The sequence below is a fragment of the Simochromis diagramma genome, unplaced genomic scaffold (assembly GCF_900408965.1).
Source record: "Simochromis diagramma unplaced genomic scaffold, fSimDia1.1 OVJJ01000330.1, whole genome shotgun sequence".
In the NCBI taxonomy this organism is placed as follows: Eukaryota; Metazoa; Chordata; class Actinopteri; order Cichliformes; family Cichlidae; genus Simochromis; species Simochromis diagramma.
Genome location: NW_024386930.1, coordinates 276715 through 302834, shown reverse-complemented (window position 1 = coordinate 302834; position 26120 = coordinate 276715). Strand labels below are relative to the sequence as shown.

Below are 26120 nucleotides of genomic sequence, written 5' to 3'. Positions count from 1 at the left end.
CTGCTCACTTCTCTTCTTCAGACCATTCTCCATGAGGGCCAATAGCGCAGGCTTTTTGTTCTCCTGCTCTTATCTCTGTAACTTTCCACGCAATTCAGCCAACTGATATACAGTGCATAGTAAAAGAAAGCACATATAACTTTTCAGATGTTAAACCCCATTTTCTTAATATTTTCTGGCCTCTTATTAAGCAATCAAAATGCCTAACATAAAATCTAGGACACTTGCAGCTCCGATTGCCAATTGGTGCAAAGTTGGTAAACAAAGCTAGATTCACAAGTTCAATGTCAGGGTCACATTTAATTTCAAAACTTATCAAATAAATTCATACAAATGTTAAGAATGGATGGTGGTAGTAAATGCACTTGGTACAAATTCATCAAGGGAGAGCAGAAACAGTCATTGTTGGATGGAACCAACATAGAGGAGGAAAGACAATTCACTGCAGGTGCTGCTCCTGAAAAGCACATTGGCAATAATTCTCTCATTTCCTACCTCCTGCTTTTGTTGCTGTACATGAACAACTGATCTAGCATTTTTTTTACCCAGTTTAGATTCCCTTCATCTTCCTATGTGCTTGTGTTGGGACCATGAGAGAAGAAGCAATGAAAGAAATGTTCCAACCCGACAGAATTATCCCGCTTCATCACACCGGTGTGTTGTCAGAAATAATACGCACAAGAACCACTGTTTGATTCAAAAACTTCACTGCATTGACTGCGGGGTAAATCATATTTATCATACCTAATAAAAACAGATCATCCATTCAGTCAATGAAAACTTTTTTTAAAAAAGGACTTAAACTAACTTTTGATCTGTAGGGTTTATTTTTCTTCTTTTTTTTTTTTTTAAACAGAAAATGAAAAAAAAAAAAACTTGAAATAGGCTTTAAATTTTGGGAGTAAGAAGATCTCAACCAGAGCAGAACGACACTTTGAACCCTCAAAATGAAAACAAAAGCCCCCTTTAGCACCTCAATCTCATTAGAAGAAGTCTCCACAGTATATGTAATATCTGATTATTCACCGTCTAGTAGTGTTACTCTGGCCAGAACATAGTATAAAAGATGGACACAGCTTCCAGGACTGAAAAGTGAAACCAGTGTGGATGGGGCCAACTCCGGTTGCAAAAAAAAATTGAAGTTTATGGGAAACCGGCCCTCAACTTGCTTGCCCTATGACCTCGGTACACTTTGTTTATGGCTTCATGGTTTCAATCACTAGTTTCAGGTAATACTGAATAAAACATGAAGCTCACTTTTGTAAATTGCAGTCATTATTAGAATCCAAAAAGAGGATTAGTCAGGGTAGGATCCAGTGTGTGATATCCTTGTTCACAGCAAGATCATCTCCCCCCTTCTCACACCTGGTTTTAAAACTACAAGAGGCTAAGCTCAAGGCTTCATAACAGGACTTCACAAACCAGTGGGTGACGCCACTGGCTACATCCATCTTTTATACCAGCTGTGCCACAACAAGGTGGGCAGCTTTTTGTTTCTGATGCAAGTTAAACTCTGAACCTGAGATCTGTCTGGGAGAAGGATGAACGACTCAGGTTTGCCACCCTTTTAAAACACAAACTGGGCTGATGATGTGCACACTGCAACGAGGACGCCAAGTTTGACTTAAGTACAAAATTCCAGACATCCTCGAAATGTTGACTGAAAAAAAGAAACAACTTTACTGCAAGTTTTTTTTGTTATTTTTAAACCAGCATTTAGGACTTCTCTGTATTTGTACACTGAATCAAATGAACTGTACTAAAGGGTGAACAGTGACCCCACCTTTTTGTGCGACAACAAAAAGAACACAGGCAGGTAGGGGTCTCGCTCCCCTTTCAAAAAATCACGTCAGGGGCAAAAGATTAAAAAGAGGAACAAAAAGATCTGTACAGTACTTTTTAACAAAGTCATGAAATACAGGACTTCCTGGCTAACACAGTCTTGTATGTGCGTGTATCATCGTGTGTGTGTGTGTGTGTTTGTGTGTGTGCCTCGACCAAACTGACAACATGGCTTTTGAAGGTTTGAGTCCTGCTCCTCTCGCTCTTAGTCTTCATCCCAGTCTCACTGGTCAGCTCCCTTGTCTTAAGAATTTGGGGATTTTTCTATGATGTCCCTCTATCCATGACTAAAGTAAGTAGTTCTCTGGGAGGGCGGCACACACAGCTTCAGCCAGTCAAGCTTTCTATTACTATGACGGCTAGTCCTGCTAGCCTGACTGACCTGCTGTCAAGTTCATACACTGGCTGGTTGTGATCTGACTTCCTCTCTCTCTGGAGCTCATTGATTTGGATTTGAGAAGTATGGAAGGGCTTTTTATTTTTTAATTTTATTTATTTTTTAAATAAGAGGTGACAGGCGCAGTGGGGCTCTTGTTGGACTGCAGCTTCCTTAGCACTGTAGAGCTGCGAACTGCTGTGCCACCAATTCAAACTTCAATGTCTTGTTGGTGTTTAGGGTTGTGGGTGAGGAGGAATAAGTGAGAACAGGAAAGGAGAGCAGGAAGGAGTGAAAGAGGGGAGAGATGAATTCTCAAAGGGTCAATGAGGTTCTCAGGTGGAAGAAAAGAGATTTGGGAATCTCCCTGAAGAGGTTGTTGAAAAGGAAGAGGTAAACAGGCTGAGACACAGATTGATCCTTCTTTCTTTTAAAAAAAAAAAAAAAAAAAAAAAAAAAAAAAAAAAAAAAAAAAAAAAGCAACTCTTCATCTCCTTTTGCCGAGGGAGAAGCTGGAGCAGCAATCAGAAGGGACTGAGAGAGGTGGGAGCTCGTCTTTGTCCATCTCTTCAGTGAGACAGGTGGCACAGGCAGGCAGCCAATGAGACAACCAGAGGAGGGGATTTCAAAGGGACTCAATGTCCGTCCACCATGACCAAAGAGGACAATTCGCCTTAGGAGCTCAAACGAGGCCGCTTCCTTGGAGACTGGTCTTCTTCCTCATCATCTTCCTCTTCATCTTCATCGTCAGGGTAGTCCACCAAACCAACCAGAGCAGTCTAAGACAACAACAAGAGTGACTGTTTCATTTCAACATGTACTTTTGCAGGAGCGCAGGACAGCTATTAGTGCTGAAACATAGTGTTCTAAATTTCACTCACATTTTACTTATTCTGACCAGTGAAGTCAAACAACTAGTAACTTGTGTAACTTTTATCTGCATTCATGTTGTGATACCACTCGAAACATATTGTGCGACACAGAAAACTTCTAGCCTTTGATTAAAGACTGTCCTTTGTTATACTGTCCCCAAATTGGACAAAGGATTAGGATAGGACAGGATAGGAATTCAAGTCTTTCTCAGAATGCAACATGAAATATTACCTTGACTACTGGTGTGGCAGGAAGAGGAACAGTTTTGACAGAAGAAGCTGAACTGTTGTTTGGAGTGACGGCTGGTGAGGCAGGTGGGAGGGCAGCAGCTTTCCCGTTGTTATTGGCACCATTGGCTCCGTTGGCAGCTCCTACAACAACACAAACTAGGATCATGCAACAATCTGGGAAAAACTATCCAGCAACATTCATACAGTAAGAGAATATAGCTTACCTTTTTTGGCTTCCATGTACTTGCCGTAGCTATCAGAGAAGTCATCCCCCATTCTCTTCTCCACTGCCTCTCCATCGTCATCGTCATCATCGTCATTGAACCACAACTCTTCATCCTCATCCAAAGACCGCGCATCTCTTCGATATCTACAGTTGAGAAAACTGCTTCATGAGGTACAGGTGTCTACACAAGGGGAAGTACTACCTTGTGGTAATAAGTCTCTGATTAAATATAAATGAAGGTTATGAAGCTGAACAATGATGACAAGCACTAGGGTTAACAGAGGTTGACTAAAACATGCAGAAATTCGGTAGGGGTGTGCACAAAATGGGAATAGAAAACTATGTAAAGTCGGCATATATACACATGTAAATTTATGTGGTGGAGTGCATGAGTGATAAAGATCACAGTAAGGGAAAGACCCTTGCTTCTGACCTGTTGAGTCTCTGGCTCTGCCGGTCTTTTTCCTGTTCATATCGTCCTTTCAAGCCCTTGAATGTCTGGACATACTCAATGGATTCAAGTGCTTTGTAGAAGTTATCCACGATGTGAGCTATGAGTGATTTGATGTCCTCCTGGAAAGCAAAAGGTGGATCATTATACATTTAATGCAAAAACAAAGGCTTGTTAAAGTAGCCTTTGTGCTTTTACATACCACTTTAATAAACTCAAAGAGCTCTATGATGGCAGAGTTGAGGAGGTTGTATCGGGTCCCATTGTCCAGCAAGGCATTAATGACAGGCTCAAACAGGTTCCCTTTGATGATGTAGCGGTTGTAGTATTCGTCTTTTAGACCAATGATTCTGCGCATGAAACGCAGAGCACCTTGGACAAAAACAGAGCCACTTTGTAAAGAAACGAGGCACGATATGATTCAAAGTCTTATCTGTATCATTTCTGTGAGCTTGGATACAAACAGCAGTTACACAGCTCTGGTATGGTTATATCTGTATATGAGGTTCAACCACAATGTAGTCGCTATCAGAACACAGGGAACTTACAAAGAGCAAGGAACGTGTGCTTTGAGTTCATCAGCACCAGCACTCTTCTAAGCAGGTCTTTGTTCATGATGTAGGTCTTGATGTGATAGGTGTGGTGTTCCACACAAAAGGTCAGAAGCTCCAGGATCAGTGCCAGCAACTGAGCTGTCTGGAAGTTGTCTACACAAATAAAGACAAATCGTGTTAGGACATGCAGCACTGTCCAGGTACATTTCCAAATACAAGCCAGACAGCAAGTGTACAATCCTTTAATATATGGTTTTAAGAGTCATTCCAGATTTTGTGATCCTCAGCATCTTCCTTAATAATTTGAAGCTGTTCCCATAGTCTGGTGACTAGCTTAACATTTTATTTCTTATTCACGTCCTCTAAAAGAAAAAGAACCACACCCTTAGTAAGAGCTGCTGGTCATTTATTTTGGAAGGGTTCAGGTAAAAACAAATAATATAATGATGTTGTCTACTACAAGAGCAGTACTTTCAAGCCACTTCAAATGCACAAATTTCTAACTGTTGAGTAGTTCATGGTTGACAGTTTAAATAACACCCACCTGGGCACACTGGGTTGACCTTTGTTGATCCCTCCTGCAGATCTGAAATGTGATTACATAGATTAAACAGTGAAATTTCCTTTCTTCCAGTCTGTTGTACCCTAGTTTAACTTCCCAGCTCACCTTTTGAATTTTTGTCATGTGCAGTGTTGGCCAGCAGAGGAGCAGTCAACACGTGCATGCAGTATTTGTAGAAGAAACTCAGAAACTCTGTCTTCTCAGTTTTCTAGCAGAAAAAACAAACACAAAAAAACTTTAATAAGTGTTTAAGGTTTCACTCAGGGGACACATATACTTAATCTAGCGGTGGTAACGGACATGTGGAGACACAGATGGGGGATTTTGTCAGATAACAATGAGGTAGGCACCATAAATGTGCTGCTTTACATCAGTGTTTCTTCAACTGTGAGGCAGGACTCACTGGCAGAGCCACTGCAGGTGGGTAAAAATAATGCGTGAAACTAAGTTGAATAAACTTGACTTTGTAGACTTTGTTTTTTTAAATAAAGAAGACTCCACTGACCCTAATTTGACTAAATTGGATCCTTTCTTCATTGTTAATGACTAAAAAGTGTGTGGAAATGAGTCACACCAAATAAAAGTCTGAGAACAACTGATTTAAATGAAAAAGCAGAGTGATCAACATTGAGCAATGGCTGGAGAAAAAGGAGAGGGGAAGAAATCAACAAAAATCTGGTTGATTTTGCTTACGTTGGTGGAAGCCAACATATTCTCAGGGTCGATGAGTGTCCTGAGCAGACCCATCAGCTGGACAGCTCCCCCCAGCTCTGGGTCAGAGTCACAAATCATCTGCTTAATCACAACATTTATCAGGAGAACATCCTGAAACACAAATACACACACACACAAAGCAAACAAAGAAGAAGTTAACACAGTAGCACGCTCAGATTAAAAATAAATTTTGCATGGCATGAAAAGAAAACTGTCTCTCTCAAAAAAAAAAAAAAAGGGCAAACACACAGTATTAAAACAAACAAAAAAAAGCCTTCTTGTACACAGAACAGAAGATCAACAGAGGACACTAAAGAAAGTTAATCAAACTTTGTCTCAGTAATTCTCTATAACAGTTCTGTGTTTTTATACTACTTTATCAAACATGTAAATTGTGTATCAGCTATAAAATGCCTTCAAATGTTATGGCTCTGTAGTAAAAATCGAGCAACTGGGTCATCACGTGAGCCCCAACAGTGACAGGCTGTTGTCACAATACAAAACACCTCTTGTTTCCCTCATTGTTCATAAAGCAAACAGTTTTCCTTATTTAGATTTCACCTCAGTTATGGACTGTTCTACATGCCTGATGTGGTAATGAACTATTTGAAACTGAGAGAGCCTGGGCTGCCAAAACACTGCTTTCATTAAAGAGAAAGTTCCTTTTTAAAAAATAATGATTAGATGCTTACATCATCTGTCTGCTGAGGTTCCTGCATGACAAATTCCCTAACCATGGAGGGGCTGAATTCCACCAGGTAAGAGAAGATATCAGTAGCTGCTGCCCTCACCTGCAAGTCATCCATTCCCTGAACAAAAAAAAAAAAAAAGAAGTTAATTCAACTGAGCATTGACCAATCAAAAAAGACTTTTATAAGACTACCTCAGATACACATTCATGCCAGAACTATAACGTACCATTACTATTTCAAGAGCAGGTAAAATGCCTAGATTTGCCAGAGTTTTGAAGAACGCATCCCTGTTTTGAGGCTGCAACGTTTGTGAAAACGCACAGAATTCTTTGACGAAGTTCACCTAAGGAGAGGAGAAAAAAAGGAGATAGATAAATGACAATATAAATGAGAAATGCAAAGATCAAAATAATTAAACCGGTCCTAAATAAAAATCACTGTGCCTACCGCCATTTCTGGGCTCATTTCTCAAACATGGTTATGAAAGGCAACTACTTTTTGAGGTTTCAACATATGTCCAAAAAAAAAAAACAAGAACAAAAAAAACTTCTTAAAACTTGCCAATTCTCTCCTTTTACTGTCCTCGGTCGCATCATCTGTGAGCTGTGCAAAGACCTCCGTTAGGAACTTCTCATCCTCCTGCGGCACATTTAAAGCCGGGTTAAAACATCAGAACAATAAAGAAACATGTCTTAAAAATAAACAGAAAATCTAATCCTGACTTGCAATTTCAGCACAACAAGAATGAAAGGCAAATTATTCCAGCAATAAACCCATGACTCCTAGAACCATACAGAAAATTAAAATCAGTCACCTGACTGTGAAATGAAAGAATTCTAAGGTCCTGTTTGTTTACACCATGAAAATAATTGTGTGGTATAAAAATTATTGTTCATAACATATGCCTCACATTTGCACCATATTACAATCCACATACAAGTGTTACAATGGGCCTAAACCTATTCACTCAAAGATTTTTGAAAATGTTTTAATGTATCGTTTTAATTGGTCATCATCACAATACAAAACTTGACACACACATCTTACGCATACATTATTTGTACAGTCATTACAGGCTTATACATTTCCATCTGTTCACACTTATTATTTGAGGTTTCCCACTTGATTTAACATTTCACATGAGAATTAAATACATTTAAAGACAAAATTTAAATTTGGTTTTAAGCATGAGTCATCTTGGTGGACTAATCTACAAGCAGGGTCATTTGTCAAACAAATTTTAATTAGTCACAACATGTACAGCAATACTGTATATGTACTGGCTAAACTACACAGTGGATTAAATAATTAACTCATAATATTGTTTTATAAATAGCTTGGTTTGAATCCTTACCTGCAACATACTGACAATTTCCACCTTGTTGAAGAAGATGAAGGAGGTGAGTGTGGATAGGAAGTTCTCCTCAAAGACAGATGGTGTGGGCAGGATTATGTCCTGGATGTACTGAACTCTGTATGTCTGGTGGATCTTCTGCCGCAGTTCAGAGTCTGTGATAGGGATCACCTCCTTAAATTTCGCCGTCTTGGTCAAGAATTCCCGGTGGCGTTTAGGTTGAACCAATGCTGGGTCGTACTCCAGGCAGCCCACCACATCCATGATACAGTCGTCAGAGAACATCACCTCAAAGAGGGCTGCTTTATTGAGAAATAAGACACCTCGGACAATCTCATAGAGGTGATGGAGGCCTTCCCTGTTGTCCACTTCCTCACATACTCTAAAGAGACCCAGGAGTTTCTTGATGTAGCCCTCAGTCATCAGGGCCAGGGCAAGCTTTTCCCTCCGGATGGGTGAAGAAAGGACAGAGGTAACCAAGTCGGCAATTTCCTCCAGTCTGCCTTGCTCACAAGGGGGGAGCTCAACTAAGTGGCTTGTCTCTGGAATCTCCTCAAAACGCTCTTCCTCAGACTCATCAATGGGGTCCTGGGTGATGTCCAGAGCAGGGTCTCTACCTTGGACCTGAGTCACAAATAAAAGCTATTATTAAATGAACACAATTGATAGTATCATGTGTACAGTCACCTCTTTGCACAGGTTAACGTTTCTAAGTAATTTGTCCAGTACACAAACTATTAAATAGATCAACAGAGCTTGCCCATTGTGTAGGCTCAATGGAATTTTAGCATCAGCGAAACAGCTGTATGTGCCTGGTTTGAGTTTTACCTGGCAAATTCTTTCCCAGATCTCATCACAGCCAGCCTTTTCCTGGAAACTGAGTGCAAGGTCATAGTTATCTGCTTCTGACCAGACAATCAATGTGTCCTGGAACAAAGACAAAGGATTATTAAACTTCACACACGGACACGCTTAACTCTTTCACGGCAGGCACTTACAGACACACACACACACTTATTCAAGATACACTTCATTAAATTGTATGTTAACTGAACACATGCTTACAAATGTGTGCACACACACACACACAGGCAGCAAACGAAAATAAAAACGTCAACATTTAACTCCTGCAGACAGAGGATCTTGTGGCTCCGTTATGCCTTCTTGTACGTATTGCTGGCAGGATTTGGGTGCAAATCCTTAAAGTGTATCTGAAGGATAAAGCTTTCTATCCTGGTGGGAATGCACTCCTCTAGCATGACAGTGACTTATCCACAGAGTATGAAAATGATTTGAACAAAAGTCTACAACAGACAAAGCAAGCTAAACACATGCAGAATATCTTTTTTGTACCTAGCTTCACCAAGGTGGTTATCAACTCTAAGTCAAACAGGGGTTTTTCGATCTAGCTATGACCACATTCACATGAAAGAGGCAGCAATGGCAGCATGACCAACCAGAAACATGAACCGGTCTATTAGCAGCTGAGGGGCATAGTTTATGAATACTATCATGCTATAAAATTAGCATTATATAACATGAAGTAGGTAAACCGATAATACAGACTCGCTGCAACACAACTTCTGTAGCCAAAACAGCAGTGTCAGTCTGTGCGAGAAGAAAAGCGCTGTGTAATTTTAAAGTATTGTTATATATGTCTTAAAGTAATAATGATTAAAGTAAATAGTAAAGTGTGTACAAATTTTGATAATTTAAGGCAACAAACTTAATGTCAAAGATCTGGGAAGACCTCATTACTATATTACAATAAAAAGAAGCTAATGACGTTTAGATTTGCCGCTTCTTTCACTCAGTCTCCGCAATTTGAAATAGTCTAAGGGCAAGTAGAGACAAAATTTAACAAAATAAAAGATTTCAAACTGGTAAGTAGCCTACTTGCAAATGTTTCATGACGTCAGAAACGAAAAGGTTTAAATTGCCTGTTTTAGTATCATTTCAATGTATTACAGCCTATACAACAATAAAGTTGCTTTAATATTGTTTGCAGTCAACAGGAAAGAAGCAAGGAATAAAGTTGCCCTCAAGAATCTCTATTTCTTACCGATGCTGAGACAAACTTCAGATTTTCTTAATATCTGCACACTAAGCTCTAATTGATCTTTATGCATTATTTCATAGAAATAATTGTTCCATGGGACGCGATTTCAAACATGTTGATCTCTTGTCTCAAACATGCCCCATTCCTGAGGAGATTAGGCGAGTGTAAATTGCCACAGTAATGTACCCCATAAGAAGTAAACCAGCTCCAAAACACTGGAAATCCAGGATTAAACCTGAAGTTAGCCAGACCCTAATCATTAATAATGCTATAAATTTTTAGGTAATATAAAAGTGTCATATCACAATAACAGTGATACATAAAAAAAAACCCATGCAACACAACAACAAAAAAAAAGAAAAAAAAAAAAACACGCCTCAACATGTCTGAGAACAAGAGCTGCTGTCAGCCTCCAATACCTAAAAAAAGGAAGTTATTCAACAACCTTCAACAAAGAGCAGTAATTTTAAAGACGTGCAAAAATATTTAGAAAAAGGTGGAAAATATTTTTCTTTATTTAGGAACTTGCAGCTCCTGAAGAGTTACAAGGTTAAGGTTAAGTTGAATTAGTTAAATGTTTCATCAATTACAGCAGCTCACTGTTAAAGGAGGGTGGAAGTTGACTTTCAGACACTTAGCTATAAATGTGGGAACACTTCTTATTTATGCCATAATTCTAATGCCACCTTGATTTACAAACAGGTGTGGTGCATATGTGGTAATTACTCACGGCATTACCCGATTATTACTCGATACCAAGTTTACAATTGCATCAGTCAGCCAATTTCTACTGTCTCGCCTAGATTACATTAACTATCCAGCAGCAGATCTCAAACCAGTGTTGGGATTATTTAAATATGTGTGCTATCTGTAGCTGAGCCAGACTCAGGTAATAATAAAAACTTACCTGTTGTTTTTGATATGCAGTATTTGGACTTATCTTCGATTCCAATAGCAGTGATCCTAAAGCACAGAGATATAGGTGACTAAATATTCAAACCAGTTAGAAAGCCGGTTCTTTGAAGACGAGGTTTGTTATTCTGCCTGGGAATAAACAGTTATGGCTATGCAAATACACACAAAAACAATCGAATTAAACTAAAATGCTTAAAAACAAAGGTAAAATAACTACAGCAGACCTTAGATTCTATTGTAATAACGTTATGTACTTTCTTTGTCACATACATGAACCACAAAGAGCAATAACAAGTTTATACGTTCAGACTTTCAGGGGCACCATGCTACAGAGATCCCGTCGGACCAAACTAATAAGCATGCTAGCAACAGCTATTCAATAAATATTTGCCATTTATTGAGAGACGTGCCTAATATTAACAGTTCTGGCACTATGACGGCGAAGTCTGCCCCACATGTAGAAAAAAAGTCTAATAAGGTAATCTGGTGCCCACTGTGGGCAATCGAAGCGCTCTCTCCGAACAACCTGGAGTTAGCATGCTAACCACCGTAACAGCTATGCTAACAGGGAACTTACCGTCCGATTCAGCCCGAACTAATAACGATATCCCCCTCAGTCGTTCGACAAATGTAGACGAAACGTGCCCGGTACCCCGATCATCCCATTGCCGATCTTCATTCAGCGTATATACCTTCACTCGCCGCCGAGTGTCCGACATGGTTTAAACGAGTCGGAGCTAGCAGGCTAGCTTTCTGCTAACAAGCTATCACCTCACCCGTCTAGTGTTTTCCTCGACCTGTTAACTTTGTTTCCAACCGCATGTTATAAAACATGCATGTTTAAATTTAGTTCCCAATAGCAGCAAAATATATTAGTAGGTATTTCATAAACATATTACGACGTGAATCTACTTATTAAGGGGCCTAATATTAAACTGGAAAATTCTGAGAGAACACAACAACTCTAACGGCCTTCTTGCTAACGTCCACAGACCGCCATCTTGTAATCCGATCTTGTGTTCTTTTTCTTTTTCTACGTCAATCAAGCGCTAACTGCCGCGGGGTCTCCTCCCCCGGGCTGCATCGTCCAATGGCAGAACTGCGGCTCCTCCAGCTCACCGCGTCACCAACGGTGGAGAAAGGTAATAGCACCCATAGCCGTTTGCAGATGTTGGCATGATGTACAGATGTGATTTTGTTCAGCTTGTTTAATTCATAGAGGAAGCAGATACTTACTTAAGCAGACGATTAACAGAGTTTTTCACGTTAATTAATCACAATCATAACTGACAAGTTTGTTTTTTTTTACACAAACGAGGAATTTGTCTTGGAAAAAGCAACACTTCAAGCCATGATCTACATAGAAAGAAAGGAATAAAAGCTTGATGGGGTTTTTTGGCACAAGTTTCTAGACTTCTTGGAAAATATTCCTCAGACAAAAGATTAACTTTTTGGTAAGTAAAACTAACATTTAATTAAAAGAATATCAAAGCAACAGTCAAACATGGTGACGGTAGTGTGATGGTCTGGGGCTGGTTTGCTGCTTTATGCAGCTGATGGAACCGTGAAGTCTGTCCTCTACCAGAAAATCATGAAGGAGAATGTCCAGCCATCTGAAATTTTAGCAGACTTGGATTATGCGGCAAGACAATGATCCAAAACACCAAAACTTCACTGAATGTCTCAAAAAAAAAAAAACGAAAACAAAACAAAGGTTTGGGATTGGTCTATTCAAAGTTGGGACCTAAATTAGACGCATGACCTTAAACAGGCCGTTCATGTTCACGAACCTCCCGACATGACTGAATTCAAACTATTCTGCAGAGAAAGGTGAGCCACAGAGGATCATCTGCCTCCATCTCAGTCCATCCTCCTCTGTCACATCAACCTTCCTCTGCATCCATCAATCTTCTCGGAAGTTATCCTCTTGTCCTCCTGTCTGGCAAGCTTCGTCTTCAACATCCTTTGTCCAATATATCCACAAATTACCTCGACAGCCACTCCACCCTGCCTATACTGTCTCGTGCACTGTCTGTTGTTTTGGATTGTAGCCCAGAGGTATTTAAGCCATACACATGTATTCTGTCTTGCTTCTACTGACTTTCATTCCTCCTCCCTCCAGATCTGTAGGCCCTTCCTGATGCAACCCTACACATTACTACTAACACTCTTAGATTAAGGCTGAACAGAGAAACACTTATTTCTTCTGTAAGACTCCAAAGAGTTATTAGATCTTTCCCTGTCCAATATTATGCAATAAATTGTTTTAAATAAATGTTGAAATTTTACAGCTCTCCTGTTATCATCTCCACCATTCAGTTTCTTTTAAGGACCCACTGGATGAACCTTTTCTATTGTGAAGCAACTGTCTTTTTTTAAACACGCTGAAGCAGTACTTGTGTGCCTGCATGTGGCCACTGAAACATGCAATTAAATCAGCTTTTTATGAAGAAAATTTTACATGCATGCACTCAGTACATTCTGGCACGGTTGGAAGGTGTTTTGTTGACTTAAAGACATGAATAAAGAAATCATTAATGACTTTATTTACATATTACGTCTACATACTGCTACTCCTTTTAGTTGGGTTTGTAAAATCTCATTTACAAACCTTTCCTTCTCTCCTGCTGCCTCCCTCTTTCCTCTTTCTTTGTCCTTGCACAGCAGTTTCCACCAGCACCCTGCTGGTCAACAGCACCATTGGTAGTCGTTCATTCTTGATGATCCACACATTTGATTTGAAGATTTTACATCGGATCCCCTTCCTGACCTACTTATCCATGGTTGGTAACAGCACTAGGAGTACACTGGCATGTGGCCCACCTGTGGCTGGTTTTTTATTTACATTTTATTACTCACATATAATATAAATGCGACACCATATAAAGATTAAGAAAACGCCTCTCTCTAACACATCACCCACTTGCCTTTCTTTTCTTTTGTGGACACGCTGCTACAACAGATACCAAATATGCCTCAAGAGGCAACATTATCACACATGTGAATGACAGAAGCACTGTTGTTGTGTAATGAAAGAAAAATCTTATGACTTTGATACAGTCAAACAACAGAGCATGAAAATGGGTAGACACTTGTATTTTTGAAAATGTTTGCCTCCTCGTCTTATCCGTTTGTTTGTGCAAATTCTCAGAGTCATGATGTCAGCAGCATTTTAGCCACATCCATACTCTCAGCAGCGGAGTAACATTCTTTATGTATAGTTCGTAACAAGATCTGTTGTTTGAAAAGGGAAAGTTGACTCAGTCCAAGTCTACTCTGACAGAAAAGCCAGAAGTTAGGCAGTCATGGGGGAGTGTCACGAATCTGTACTGGTCGTCTGCATGTCGCTTGAACCCATGGAGATGCTCTGTTTGTCATTCAGTCTCTTTACGACGCTTGCAGCGGTAGACTGGAGCACCTTCCGCGAAAGCCTCATTCTGCCATCTGTTGGGTCCCGTCCAAAATACTTGACCTGTTAGCAGAACACAGTTTAGATACAAGCATCCCAGACTGAAATACGCAATGCCTCGTCTGCAGTAACCGAGACGCACCTGTATCTCCTGTCCCACCTCTAAACCCAAAGCACTCGGATGTTTGATCTAAAAGGAAAATAAAGGAAGTGACTTAAGTAGAAATCCTACCATCAGACTCAAAAGGAAAACCATTTTACGCAGACAAATTCACAAACCCGTTTGTGGTCCAGCTGGGAGTTGTGCAGCAGGACAGGAGTCATGTTGGGATAAAGTTTCACCATCACGCCAATGTCCCTAAAGCAGAGGAGCAGAAGAACAGATGAGCTGTATGAAGGCTGCAATACTTTATTTATACATAAATCAGTTTCCAAGTGTGGAGAAATAACTGTAAACAAACACTGTTGGTAAATAACGCGTTGTTTTAGTTTACCTTATTTCTGTGATGGTGGCAGTGTAGATAGCACCAAACTCCAGCTGCTGTTCTTGCTGCAAAACAAAGAAATAGACCCATTTTCACCTACATACATTATGAATATGTGTAATATGTGTAAGCAGTTGTTCTTAATTTTTTCATTTGTTTATGCAGGTCATGTTTGCATTGTGATATAAAACAGCAATTGAGTTTATATATGTGCATAAAAGGGTGCAAAGAAACTATTAGAATATATAAATATATATATATATATTTTATGTTTTATTAGAGCATGCTGAGAGCTTTCCTGTTTTTTTAAGTGTACTGATCAGGATTATTTCTCTTATTTCTTTGTTTAAATGCCATCTAGCTTAAGCTTTATACTATATTCCTCTTTTTTTAAATCTGTTTCGGGTTCTCTGTAGAACACATTTTAACACAAATTTTGAAAGGCTCTGAATAAAGACAGACTGCTATTATAAAGGTAATTACAAGTGGGGGAGACTCACATCGTCTTTGCAGATCTCGCTGATGAAGTGTTGGGCTTCGTTCATGGCTCCTGGTGTTGGAGCGAACACGGAAAAAGTCTCTTCGTCTACCTGACTTATCGTCACACCTAAAGGCAAAGAAGAAAATGTGGTGACGTTTTTATATTCTGCACAACAGTTTCTATTATGAAAAAACAAATCTGTGTGCTGCTGGATTAGCATCACGTCACCATCACATTCCAAGTTGCCTTTTTCAGACTTTATTACTTATACATTACCTGTTTGAGCTTGAAGCCTGCGGAGGTTGTAGCCTCCAGGGCCAACAAAGCGAGCTCGCCTTGAGACAGGTACCCGGACGTTTTCTGAAGACAGAAAACATCACATATTGGAACAGATGACAGTAAAAACTGTCTATTAAATATTGCATCTTTCTATATATATAATATTCAGACATAACCTACCTACAACAGGTCCATTCTCTTTCCTGCTCTCTCTGGGTTTTGCTATGCATTTGTTCATAATGCCCAAGATTTCCCTCTTTGCCACTGAAACACAACAACAGGCAAATGCTGAAAAACAGCCATGCAAATAAAATTTTAATAAAGAGTATATTTCTCAGTTTTGGGGCTACCTGTGGCCTGTTGGATTGCCTCCATGACCACCTTCAGTGGCAACCCAGGAATCTTCACATCAGCCTGGAGGTAAAATAAAGAAAATTTAGTTAATACATTTCATCTGTATCAGAAAGGCCATTTATGTTTCGCTTGTGTCTACCACACAGTCCTTTAAGCAGAACAACACTTTCACTAAGAAGAATCCTGCTTAACTTACCATTACAGAGACAAGTTAGTGTTGTCTTATAATAAAAAGATAATAAATTAAAGCTCTAACACTATACTGGTCTCTTCTTTAATATTTTACACATGGAGTACAGTTTATATTAAAACATTTCTATGAAAAGTGATGTCCCTTCAGCTAGCTTTATTAAATTTTACTTCTAAAAGATCTTTCTTAGACACTTATTACAAGTTACTCAATGCAGTACCTGTAAAGCAGTGATACCCTTGTTTGTTCCTGCCAGTTTGAAGTCCATATCTCCCAGGTAATCCTCTATTCCCTGTTTACGAAACAGTTAAGAGCTCATATTCAACTATAATCTTTCTTCCACTTGTTAGTGATAATAACTGATCACAAACTGGACTTACCAGAATGTCTGTTAATAGTCTGTAGTTTTCTATCTCAGCAGGTTTTTCTGGGTTAGCCTTCGAGATGAGACCAATGGCTACACCTGCCACAGCAGAAGAGATGGGCACACCTGGCAACACAGATTTAGATATATTCGTTAAACATTATTATACGACATATTATCTGACTAGCATCGTATCCAGACACATGCAAAATTCAGGTCACTTTGAAAAAAAAAAAAGCTGATGTTTGCTGTCTGCACGTCTAAGGTCCAGAGAGCAATTTAAAACTGGATTTTTCCTGGATTAACTAAAAAGTCAGAACAGTACCTGCATCCATAAGAGCGAGGCTGCCCCCACACGCTGAAGCCATAGAGGAAGATCCTGAGAGGACGTGCAGAGATGGAAATATGTTGAAAAATAAGAGCAATGGACACATTCGTATTTGTGACTTTTTATATTACGACTTATAAAATTGCTTCCCCGCACTCACCATTTGACTCTAACACCTCTGCAGTGACCCTGATGGTGAAAGGGAAGTCTTTAGGAATGACTGGTCTCAGAGCTTTCTCGGCCAGAGCTCCTGCAAAAACACGAACAATGCACAAAAGATTCTTGATGGAAATGAGGGATTATTAGACTGAATACAAACAGAGGATGAAAAAAGTCAAACAAACCATGTCCGAGCTCTCGCCTGTTGAGGCCTCCCATCTTTCCAGTCTCATTGGTTGCATATGGGGGGAACTAAAAGAAAGGAAAGTTGACTTTACAGCTCTATTTGAAAACTAAAACAATTATATTTAATATCTGATAAACTATGTGACTTAAAAAATTATTTTACTTACTTCATAATGAAGCATAAAGTTTTTGTCTTTGATGCCACTGCAAAAAGAAATGCATGCATCACAGGAGTGCAGATGTTGGTAGACGCTGGCAGTATCTCCACAATTAATAACTAGCTTTTGAAATACATTCCTTGAAACTTCCTGAACAATGATCCTTTTCAATACTACATTAACATACTGAATATCTGTATATATAAAGTATATGAGGTGATACCGTTTTTTTAATCCATGATAAACAGTATCAGCATGAGCAACAAATATCCAGTTATGGTCATGCTCCCGTCTGAGCATCCATGTAAGGACATTCCAAAAAGTTGATTCTGTTCATCTGGATGTAGCGTTTTCAGCGGGACAAATGTTTAGTCACTCATCAAAGTGACTTCTTCAGTCTCAGGATCTAAGGGGAAACCTGCAGGGGTCTGCAAGTGACTGAAGAAGTCACTTGGATGAGTAACGAAATTTTCTCTCCCGCTGAAAACGCTACTTCCAGATGAACAGAATCAACTTTTTGGGATATGTGTTCTGGTTGTTTTACCTTAAAGCTGTAGTGATAATATCCGTTTTGATGCTGGACTCCAGGGAATCAAATGTGACACTGCACAGCACCTACAGGGAGCAGAGGAGGACTTTGTTACAGGTAACATCCAAGTTTTTCCAGTTTAGAGGATTTTTTAAACACAGAATGGTACACTGGTAACACAGACTCATAGACGATACTTTATTTAAACTGATCATGCTTAAGTGTGTACCAAACAGGCCTACTCTGAGCCAGGAAAAAATCCTGTGTAACAGTCATTAAAGCGACATATCTCGACTACAGTTTCAGTGTTCCTGCTGTTGTATTCAAACCTGCAATACTTTTGCTTTCAAAACTGAAGAAACAGCCACAAACATCTTCAATCCCTTCAAAAAAAAAACTTATTTACCAAATGAACTATGACTTTTGTTGGCTCTTTGTGCTTTAGCATACCTGTGTTTGTCCTCTTTGAAACAGAGCCGAGCCATGCAGCGGTTTAAATAGATTTACATCACATGAAATGTTTCTTAAACCAGTCAGCTCTCTTCCATCACACCTAAAAACACAAAATGGGAAACACAATGTTTCCATTTTTCCACACCCAGATGATGTGACATTATAATATCCACCCACAACACAGAGTGCTTACCTCCTGTACTCATTGAGCACTAGATTACGGAAGATTTCCTTGCTCAAAGTGTTAAAGGATTCAATGACTTCAAAAGGCTCGGCCTGAGGGAATTTTTCTATGAATCGATGACATCAATTGACAGGGTTTAGATGGAAATACAGCAACACTGGAAACTCAACTGTAAATTCTTTCCATGCACCATAACTTTGAAGGCGTAATACCTTTAAGTTCCTCTTCAGTTTCCAGCCGAACTTTGTTGATTGCTTCATCTCTCGAAATCTAAAAAGATTATGATGAGATTATTACAGTTATTTAGGTAAACTTCACTAATACATAAACTGAAGCAGAAAGCTGAATAAAGATGGTAGGTTTTACCTTGTCATGAGTATAATCGGTAAAAACAGCGTAGATCCTCTCAGAAGCTAATCTGCAACAGGAAAAGGAAAAGCAAGTCATTTCTGAGAGCTAGAACAATATAAATCCTATTTTTGTCCTATTTTTGGCCAAACCATTAAATGAAATCATTACCCTTTCCTCAAGATTATTTTGTTTTCTCGTTTATCAAAACATTTCAAAATACACTGCTTAATTCCCAGCATCCTTTGCCTTCATCTTCCTCAGTCTCGGGCTGTGTTCTTACCTCCGAACATGTTCCACCATGTCAGCCGGGGGTGAAAACATCTTGACCGGGGTGCGCTTAGTCACCTTCTGCTCTCGTGCCAGCTGCTGGATGGCATGTATGATTTGCTGGGTGTGTTTGACTCCCACCTTCACGGCATGGCAGAAGTCCTGCTGCAGCACGTTTTCAGCTGATGCCTCAATCATCACTGGCAGACACAGAGAAACATGAGTATGTGATGCTGTCTAAGACAGGCATGAGAAGCAGGAGTCAGGAAAATGTAGGATTCTCAGAAACTGAATTATTACAGAAAGCCACACATCCAGGCCACAAAAAGATTTTTAAAAAAGTCCAAGGTAACGTTTAGCAGAAATTGTCAAATTTAAAACACAAAATGCTATTATGAATAAATCCCCACAAAGGAGAAGCAATAAAAGACAATTTACATAAAGGTAAGTCTATAAATACAGGAAGTCAATACTTCTGCAGGCACTATCTCCTCAGCAAAGTGATTCCAAACACTTGATCAAGTGTTTGAATTCTAAACTTAGCAGCTTAACTACATGCCGCTATAAACACTAGATATTCTGCTGCTTATCACATACCAATTATTAACTTACCCACTTGACTGCTGGGAGCTCCGGCCACTATCAGGTTAAGACTGCTAGAAGCCATCTCTGCCCTCGTGGGGTTGACCAGCAACTCTCCATTTACCATACCCACACGCACAGCACCTGCACACACAATAACACAATAACATAAGTAGCTCCAAGGTGGAGATAAACAATAATAACAATAATGTCCCAGGAACTGAAAGTGAAGTGAAAACCACCATTTCAGATCAATAAAACAATATGCATATTTCTCACCCACTGGTCCATGCCAGGGGATGTCAGACAGGGCCAGGGCAGCAGAAGCTTTAATGGAAGAATATAATGTTTTACTCGAGGATATAAAACAAACAAACAAAAAAATCTGATTTGTGAAGAAATCTCCGTAGCTGAGATTTACCTCACCTGCATTAATAGCCAGCACATCTGGATCATTGGCGCCATCGACTGCTAGCAGGTTACAGAGGATCTTTAGGAGTGAACATATATTAAAACAGAATGGGAGGATTATCACCTTTGTGCAAGAAAACAAAAATGTGGCAACATAATCACCACATGACAGTGAAAATTCTTTAAAATTTAACTTACCTGAGTGTCATAGAAATAACCAGGAGGGAAAAGAGGTCTAATCGACCGATCTGAGCAACACGAACGGGAAAGTTAGTCAGGTCACTCCAATTAAACAGGAAACCAAACCTCCACGACAATGTTATACACTCAGTAAGGACAGCGCTTATCTTATTAACTCACCAATAAGTCTGCTGGTGAGGATCTCATTGTCGGTGGTGCCCAGCTCTCGCCGCAGGTAGTTCGTGGGAATCCGACCAGCAGCTGCAGCTTTCTGTCTGTAGTCCACCTGTCAGTTGAAAAGGATATTAAATCAAAAGAACCCCACCAGATGTTTCCTTACATCGGGGATTCATAAAGTCAAATCCACTTAGAACACGGCTGTAACAAACATGGAGTCGTACCACAAGCGGCATGAACTGAGACGGAGAAGGTTTGGTTTTGCTCACAGCGGTCACCATCACAGAGGTGTCTCCAAGCTATGGGAAAAGGAAAAAGTGGTCACCATTTAAACCTGAAGAACAACATTTTTAAAAAAAAATCACAGGTCATCTTTGCTCTGTTTTAATAAGCAGCCACAGAGGTGAATTACAAGTTGAACATATGAACACGAACAATACAAGCCTCAGTATAGGTTCTGCTGTGCTGTGCTGACACGTCCTGGGTAAAACGGACATGGGACATAAAGCCAAACTAATAGACCGGCTGCTACCAGTTGAAAGGATTTTTTTCTTGGTGGGATTCCTGTGCATAAGTGACGATTCTCTGCATGCTGATGGCCCATGCTTTACTATTATGTAATAAAGATCTTTTGCCAACAAAGTTATGCCTGGTGTTTAATGAATTACCACAACAGAAGGAGGATTGGTAGTAAACAGAATCAGAAATAGAAACAATACACAAAGAAGCAAAAAGAAAGGGCAAAGACAAATCAAAGAAGACTTTTTGTACCTGTACTACAGCAGCTCCATCAGCAAATCTGGCAAACCTCCCTGAAGAGATTTCAAGTTTCCTACAAAAACAGCAAGAACACAACACGTGAAACTGCCAGTGACCCTGCACCGCTCGCTTTATTTCACAGTTCATGGAAGAGAATGGAAACTGGGAAAGACCACTCACTTCTCTCCGAGGTCCACTCCCACTCTACATGCGTTAGTATGGCGGCTGTAAACACTCTGGTGACATAACCGGACATGAAGGCGGGCGAACGAGTGCCCCAGCCGGAGCAAATACTTCATATTTAACCAGTAAACAACAAAAATATCCGCGCTCAGTTTGTCTTTACAGTTGGGATGTGAGCGAGGAGGCTACCATGACAGTTCGTCACATGTGCGGAATTACGTAGAGAAGCTGTCTCTTCTGATTGGACAGAGCGAGGAGAGTGTGTCACATCCACGGAGTTTCCTGCCATCCAGTAAACAACAGTTCCGCTTGATCTACTTTACATTTATCTATTTAAATAAATAAATAAATAAATAAATAAACAAATAAATAAACAGGTGTATTCAAATTGGCTTTTAGTAATCAATAAGGTTTTCATTTTACATATTTTACTTGATTCTCTATAATCTTAAAAAAGCTCAAAAGTATGGCATATTTTTCGATTGTTTGACGTATGTAATATATTTTTGTATTTATTTTCCTATAATCTCCTTGATGTCTAGTTACTTAAAAAATATCAGTGAGAGTTTAGAAAGCAATATAAGAAAAAAAGAGGAGTAAAACTTGCTAGAGGAGAGAGGAAATACAAAAGATGACACGATCATTCACTTAAGACCTCCATGAAATCTGATTGTAATGGTTTGATATATTTGACCCACTTATTCCACAAATAAAAAAAAACACATTGTCCTAAGACCGAGTAAAAAGTTTAAGGGGAAAACAGTATTAAGTTTGCTTTAAAAAAAATATCTCTTTCTTCACATTCCCAGAATATATGTCAGTGACTGATTTCTTAAAATCTAGATTGCATCTAACATTTGCTATATGCTCATGCAAAATGTCTTAAGCAAACAAATAATCGTGATGTCTAAGATGCCCGTGGAAATTATCATGCTGTAAATGACAATTTGTGCATTTCTGTGGGAATTTGCATAGATCAGCCAGTTCTCATCTTATGAAAGATTACCCTCAGTTTTCTATTTTTATTTATATATTTTCATTCTTATTATTATTATTATTATTAGTAGTATTAGTAGTATTAGTATTATTATTATTATTTACAATTTTTCAAGGCGATATTTATGTTTTTGCTGCGTCATTAAAATGCAATTTTAAATTCTCACCACTAGGTGTCAGGATTAAAAAGCTCATATAAGGCATATAGTTCTACCACAACGGTCAGACACTCTCCTTTTTCTCCATGGACGTCACTGTTGAAATATAGGTTTTTGTTTGTTTGTTTGTTTAAAAAGTTCTGCTGATATTTTCGTTTGCTCGACTTCCAGCCACTTTCATTAAAGTGGTGAGATTATTTCAACCCTATATAACAGCATATAAGGGAAAAAATGCTTGTGTTGCTATCTCATCCATATTCAGAAAGTTGCCTTTGTTCAGGAAGAGTAACGTTTTTGTATCAACTGTTATGATTTATCTTGAAACCTTGTATTAAACATTGCATGGACCCTGTCCAGTCATCAGTCAGTACATCTGGCAGTCAATCAGTGACCTTGCCTCCACATGAGACGATCAGTCCTGAAGTTTGTTTACAGCCTTCCAGTCAGTCAGTGAGCCAGCTCACTAACACTGAGCCTGGTGCAGTTGTTATGGCAACAGATGAAGTGTTAACAGCATCTCCAGGCATTACTTTCACGCATACATGCACGCGCACACACAGAAGCTAATTGCAGGGCTGAGCAGCAGGATTTCACACGGGCACACACTCTGAAACACATAAGCTCTCATTCCCATTATTACTAAGGTTTCTACCAGTTTTATCTTGTTTCCATGGCTCCAGGACACACTGAGATCTCATTTATACCACGCAGAGTCACAAACTATTACTGTGTAATGGACCACTCAGTGTTTTCCACAGGACTACATGGATCATATAAATAATTCAGTGGAAGATAATCTGTTGTTTGCCTTGAAGAGAAAATGTAAATGTCTAGAGACAAATACAAAAGTTTGATATATGTTAACGGACAGGCTGTATCAATCAGTCATTAAGTCATCTGCTCATCTAACAGAGACTCCTGTGGCCTTGATTTGATGATTTGAACTAACTGCATAATAATTAGAATTACCCAATTTCCTTCGGGGTCAACCTTCAGGATCAAAAAAGTTTTATTGAATTGAATTGAATCCATTTGACTAATCAATGGTTACTAAAACAGGGCAAATTTAGGGGAAGTAAAGGGGAAGTAAAAGTATAATATCAGTTCCATCTTTCAAGAAAATTGGGACACCACTTTAAGCCATAGTGTCTGGTCTTCATGTAGGATGATCGTGCAATTGATAAAAGTGCAAAAAGGTTTTTTGTTTATGTGTCTGGAGTGTGTTTGTCTCTCGATCACTTCAGGACACAAGAGGCTTACGTGGTTTAGTGATTTTCATGCTGTGTTGGATCAGGAGGGGGCAACAGAACAGCCTGCATGAACTGATCTCTGTCACACACACATGAACACACACATGCAGAATCAACAGGAGCTTTAGCGGGGGTGAGAAACGAGGCTTTTCTGGCTCCTTGGCGATCAGTTTGAGTCAGACTATTTCATCACAAACACCTGCTCAACTTCAATGAAAGGATCTTTTTCCTCATGTGAAAAGCTTTAATGTGTGCATGAGGGTGGGAATGCATGTTTGTGTCTGTGTGTGCCTGTTTGTCTGTGTCTATATGTCAGGTCGGGTCTTAGACTCCACCTCTCTGGGAACTCCCAGGCCCTCCAAGGCCTATCTCCCCTCACCACACTCCCTGCCGGTGACTGATGCCCTCAGGGGTCGGTGCATTGGTGGTTCTTGGTGTCCGGGGCTGGGCGCTCAGGTATGTACCAGCTCACTCCCGGTGGCTACTTGGCGGGGCCTGGCGCCTGTTGCTCGGTCAGGCCTCCTCCGGGGTGCGGGGGGCCCTCAGGCCTCCGGCCTCTGGGCCTGTCCCTCTCCCCTTCTGTTTTTCTTTTCCTTCCTCTTTCTTTCTCCCTTTCCTATCCCTCACTCATGTCTGTCCCGTCTGTAACAACTGAAAATAAAATAAAATAAATAATAAAAACAAAGGTCGATCAAATGGACCAATACGGCAATGCCACGATAAAAATATAAATCCATTGGGTATCCTTGTTGGTCTTCAGACAACAATTCTGACGGCTAAAGAACCAAACGGGACAGGCAAAAAAAAAAAAAAAAAAAAAAAACCTTTAATTGAGTACTGCTGTTTAATTTGTTTAATGATTTTATTTTTTACCAGAGAAGCGTTGGTTCCTTGTAGTCCTTACTTTATATTTTAAAAAACATTTCATCATTCCTTCTTTCTGTAAAGCGAAAGCTCAGTAATTGATTTGACTGATATGGACACGCATAAGCTTGCAGCAGCCATGTATAGACAGCTTTTGGCTACTTGAGCTGACAAGGCATGATTTGCTTTGTCACAAGCGTGATAATTACATTATGGCACATGGCAAGGATCCACATAAGGAGCTCCCACTCTGAGAACAAAGCAGGGCACAACTGTAGCTCATGGAAGGTTGTTGCTTCATGGCTGTGATTCATTTAGTCCACTGACTTAACTAAAAGTATGAATACCATGCTTGAAAAATACTTACATGTTAAATTTGAAAACAAAAAAAGAATAAATACATGTAAAAGCAAAAGTATTCAACACAGAAAACATACACCCTGTGAGTGTTAACCTATCCTAACTACCATAACCTATAACACTGATCGTTAATAATCATCAGCGTACAAATATGACTCATATATTACTGTTTTTAACTGCTCTCTCTCTCTCTCTCTCTCTCTCTTTCACTCTCTCTCTCTATCTATATGAAAGAGAAAGACAAATAGAGAGAGAGTATTTATATATACTATATTTATATATAGAGAGAATCATAGGTATTTCACATTGACCTTTTGTGCAAATTTGTAATTGTTGTACATTATTATTATTATTTTGTAACATTGCAATTGCATTGCTGTTCCTTTTCCTACAAGACATTAACATGTACAGCAGCTGTGGGCAAATGATTCAATGATTTTGTATTATGAAAAATCCTTTATGGAGTTTAACACCTTGTCCAGTAAATGCCTTCCATCAAGGTGTTGCTGTACAGCAGCCAGGAAAACTCACCTTGTATGTATAAGGTCTAAAGAAGTGAATTTTGACTGATGCATACAGTTCACTGGCAGGCTAGCTTTGTCAGCATTATGGCTCCTAATTAATGAACCTTTTGGGATCAGTTTATTGATTAGATGCAGATTAGAACTCCACCCCCCTCCTCTCTCTCCTTTCTCTCTTCTCTCTATTTCTGTGTGCGTGTGCGTGTGTGTGTGTGTGTGTGTGTTTACTGGATATGAATGATGATTCAGAGAACACCGGGAAAAGTGTCCTCATGACACATGCACAACATGCTGATGTTGAGATGATCAGTCCAACCAGAGTGTGACAGGTCATCAGCTGATCATCAGTTGCAGAGATTCATGACAACAGTGAACAACAGTTTTCATTATTATTCTTATTATTTTTAATAATAATAATTGGTTGGAAACTATGAAGGAGTATTAGGGTCACATTAAGAAAAAATATATTGTTGATCGTTTTGGGAAAATATTTGAAATGAGATTACCATTGTTGTTTCAAGACAAACTGCCACAGCTGCTATACCCTCTACAAATGACCTTGTTTAGATGAGTTAGTGAAACAAATTGACGAGCCGTATGGTAACACAACATACATTCTCTTTATTGCACGAGTGTGTAACCATCGATAACCTT

The 26120-nt window shown here is 39.4% G+C and overlaps 2 protein-coding genes across 2 annotated transcripts; both read right to left on the bottom strand.

Annotated features, from left to right (window-relative positions):
• Positions 1-280: 280 nt before the first annotated feature.
• On the bottom strand, positions 281-11871 carry LOC120736767 (serine/threonine-protein phosphatase 4 regulatory subunit 3-B-like). The gene is made up of 16 exons (XM_040037042.1): positions 11426-11871; positions 10841-10896; positions 8703-8801; positions 7875-8498; positions 7082-7159; positions 6747-6863; positions 6521-6637; positions 5808-5939; positions 5220-5322; positions 5097-5138; positions 4547-4705; positions 4201-4370; positions 3981-4120; positions 3546-3691; positions 3323-3462; positions 281-2997 (listed from the first exon to the last, which is right to left on the bottom strand). Exons 1-16 carry the CDS (start codon positions 11565-11567, stop codon positions 2893-2895), a joined length of 2370 nt encoding a protein of 789 aa, XP_039892976.1. The 5' UTR covers positions 11568-11871; the 3' UTR covers positions 281-2892.
• A 1500-nt stretch (positions 11872-13371) lies between these two features.
• On the bottom strand, positions 13372-21570 carry LOC120736766 (polyribonucleotide nucleotidyltransferase 1, mitochondrial). Its single transcript, XM_040037041.1, has 28 exons — positions 21315-21570; positions 21147-21207; positions 20600-20674; positions 20379-20484; positions 20217-20266; positions 20034-20097; positions 19887-19934; positions 19638-19751; positions 19039-19225; positions 18774-18825; positions 18620-18677; positions 18417-18513; positions 18221-18323; positions 17786-17856; positions 17251-17287; positions 17083-17149; positions 16899-16988; positions 16736-16789; positions 16427-16536; positions 16267-16338; positions 15853-15916; positions 15683-15766; positions 15500-15583; positions 15243-15349; positions 14752-14807; positions 14537-14615; positions 14400-14447; positions 13372-14320 (listed from the first exon to the last, which is right to left on the bottom strand). Exons 1-28 carry the CDS (start codon positions 21431-21433, stop codon positions 14165-14167), a joined length of 2313 nt encoding a protein of 770 aa, XP_039892975.1. The 5' UTR covers positions 21434-21570; the 3' UTR covers positions 13372-14164.
• Between the last annotated feature and the right edge of the window lie 4550 nt (positions 21571-26120).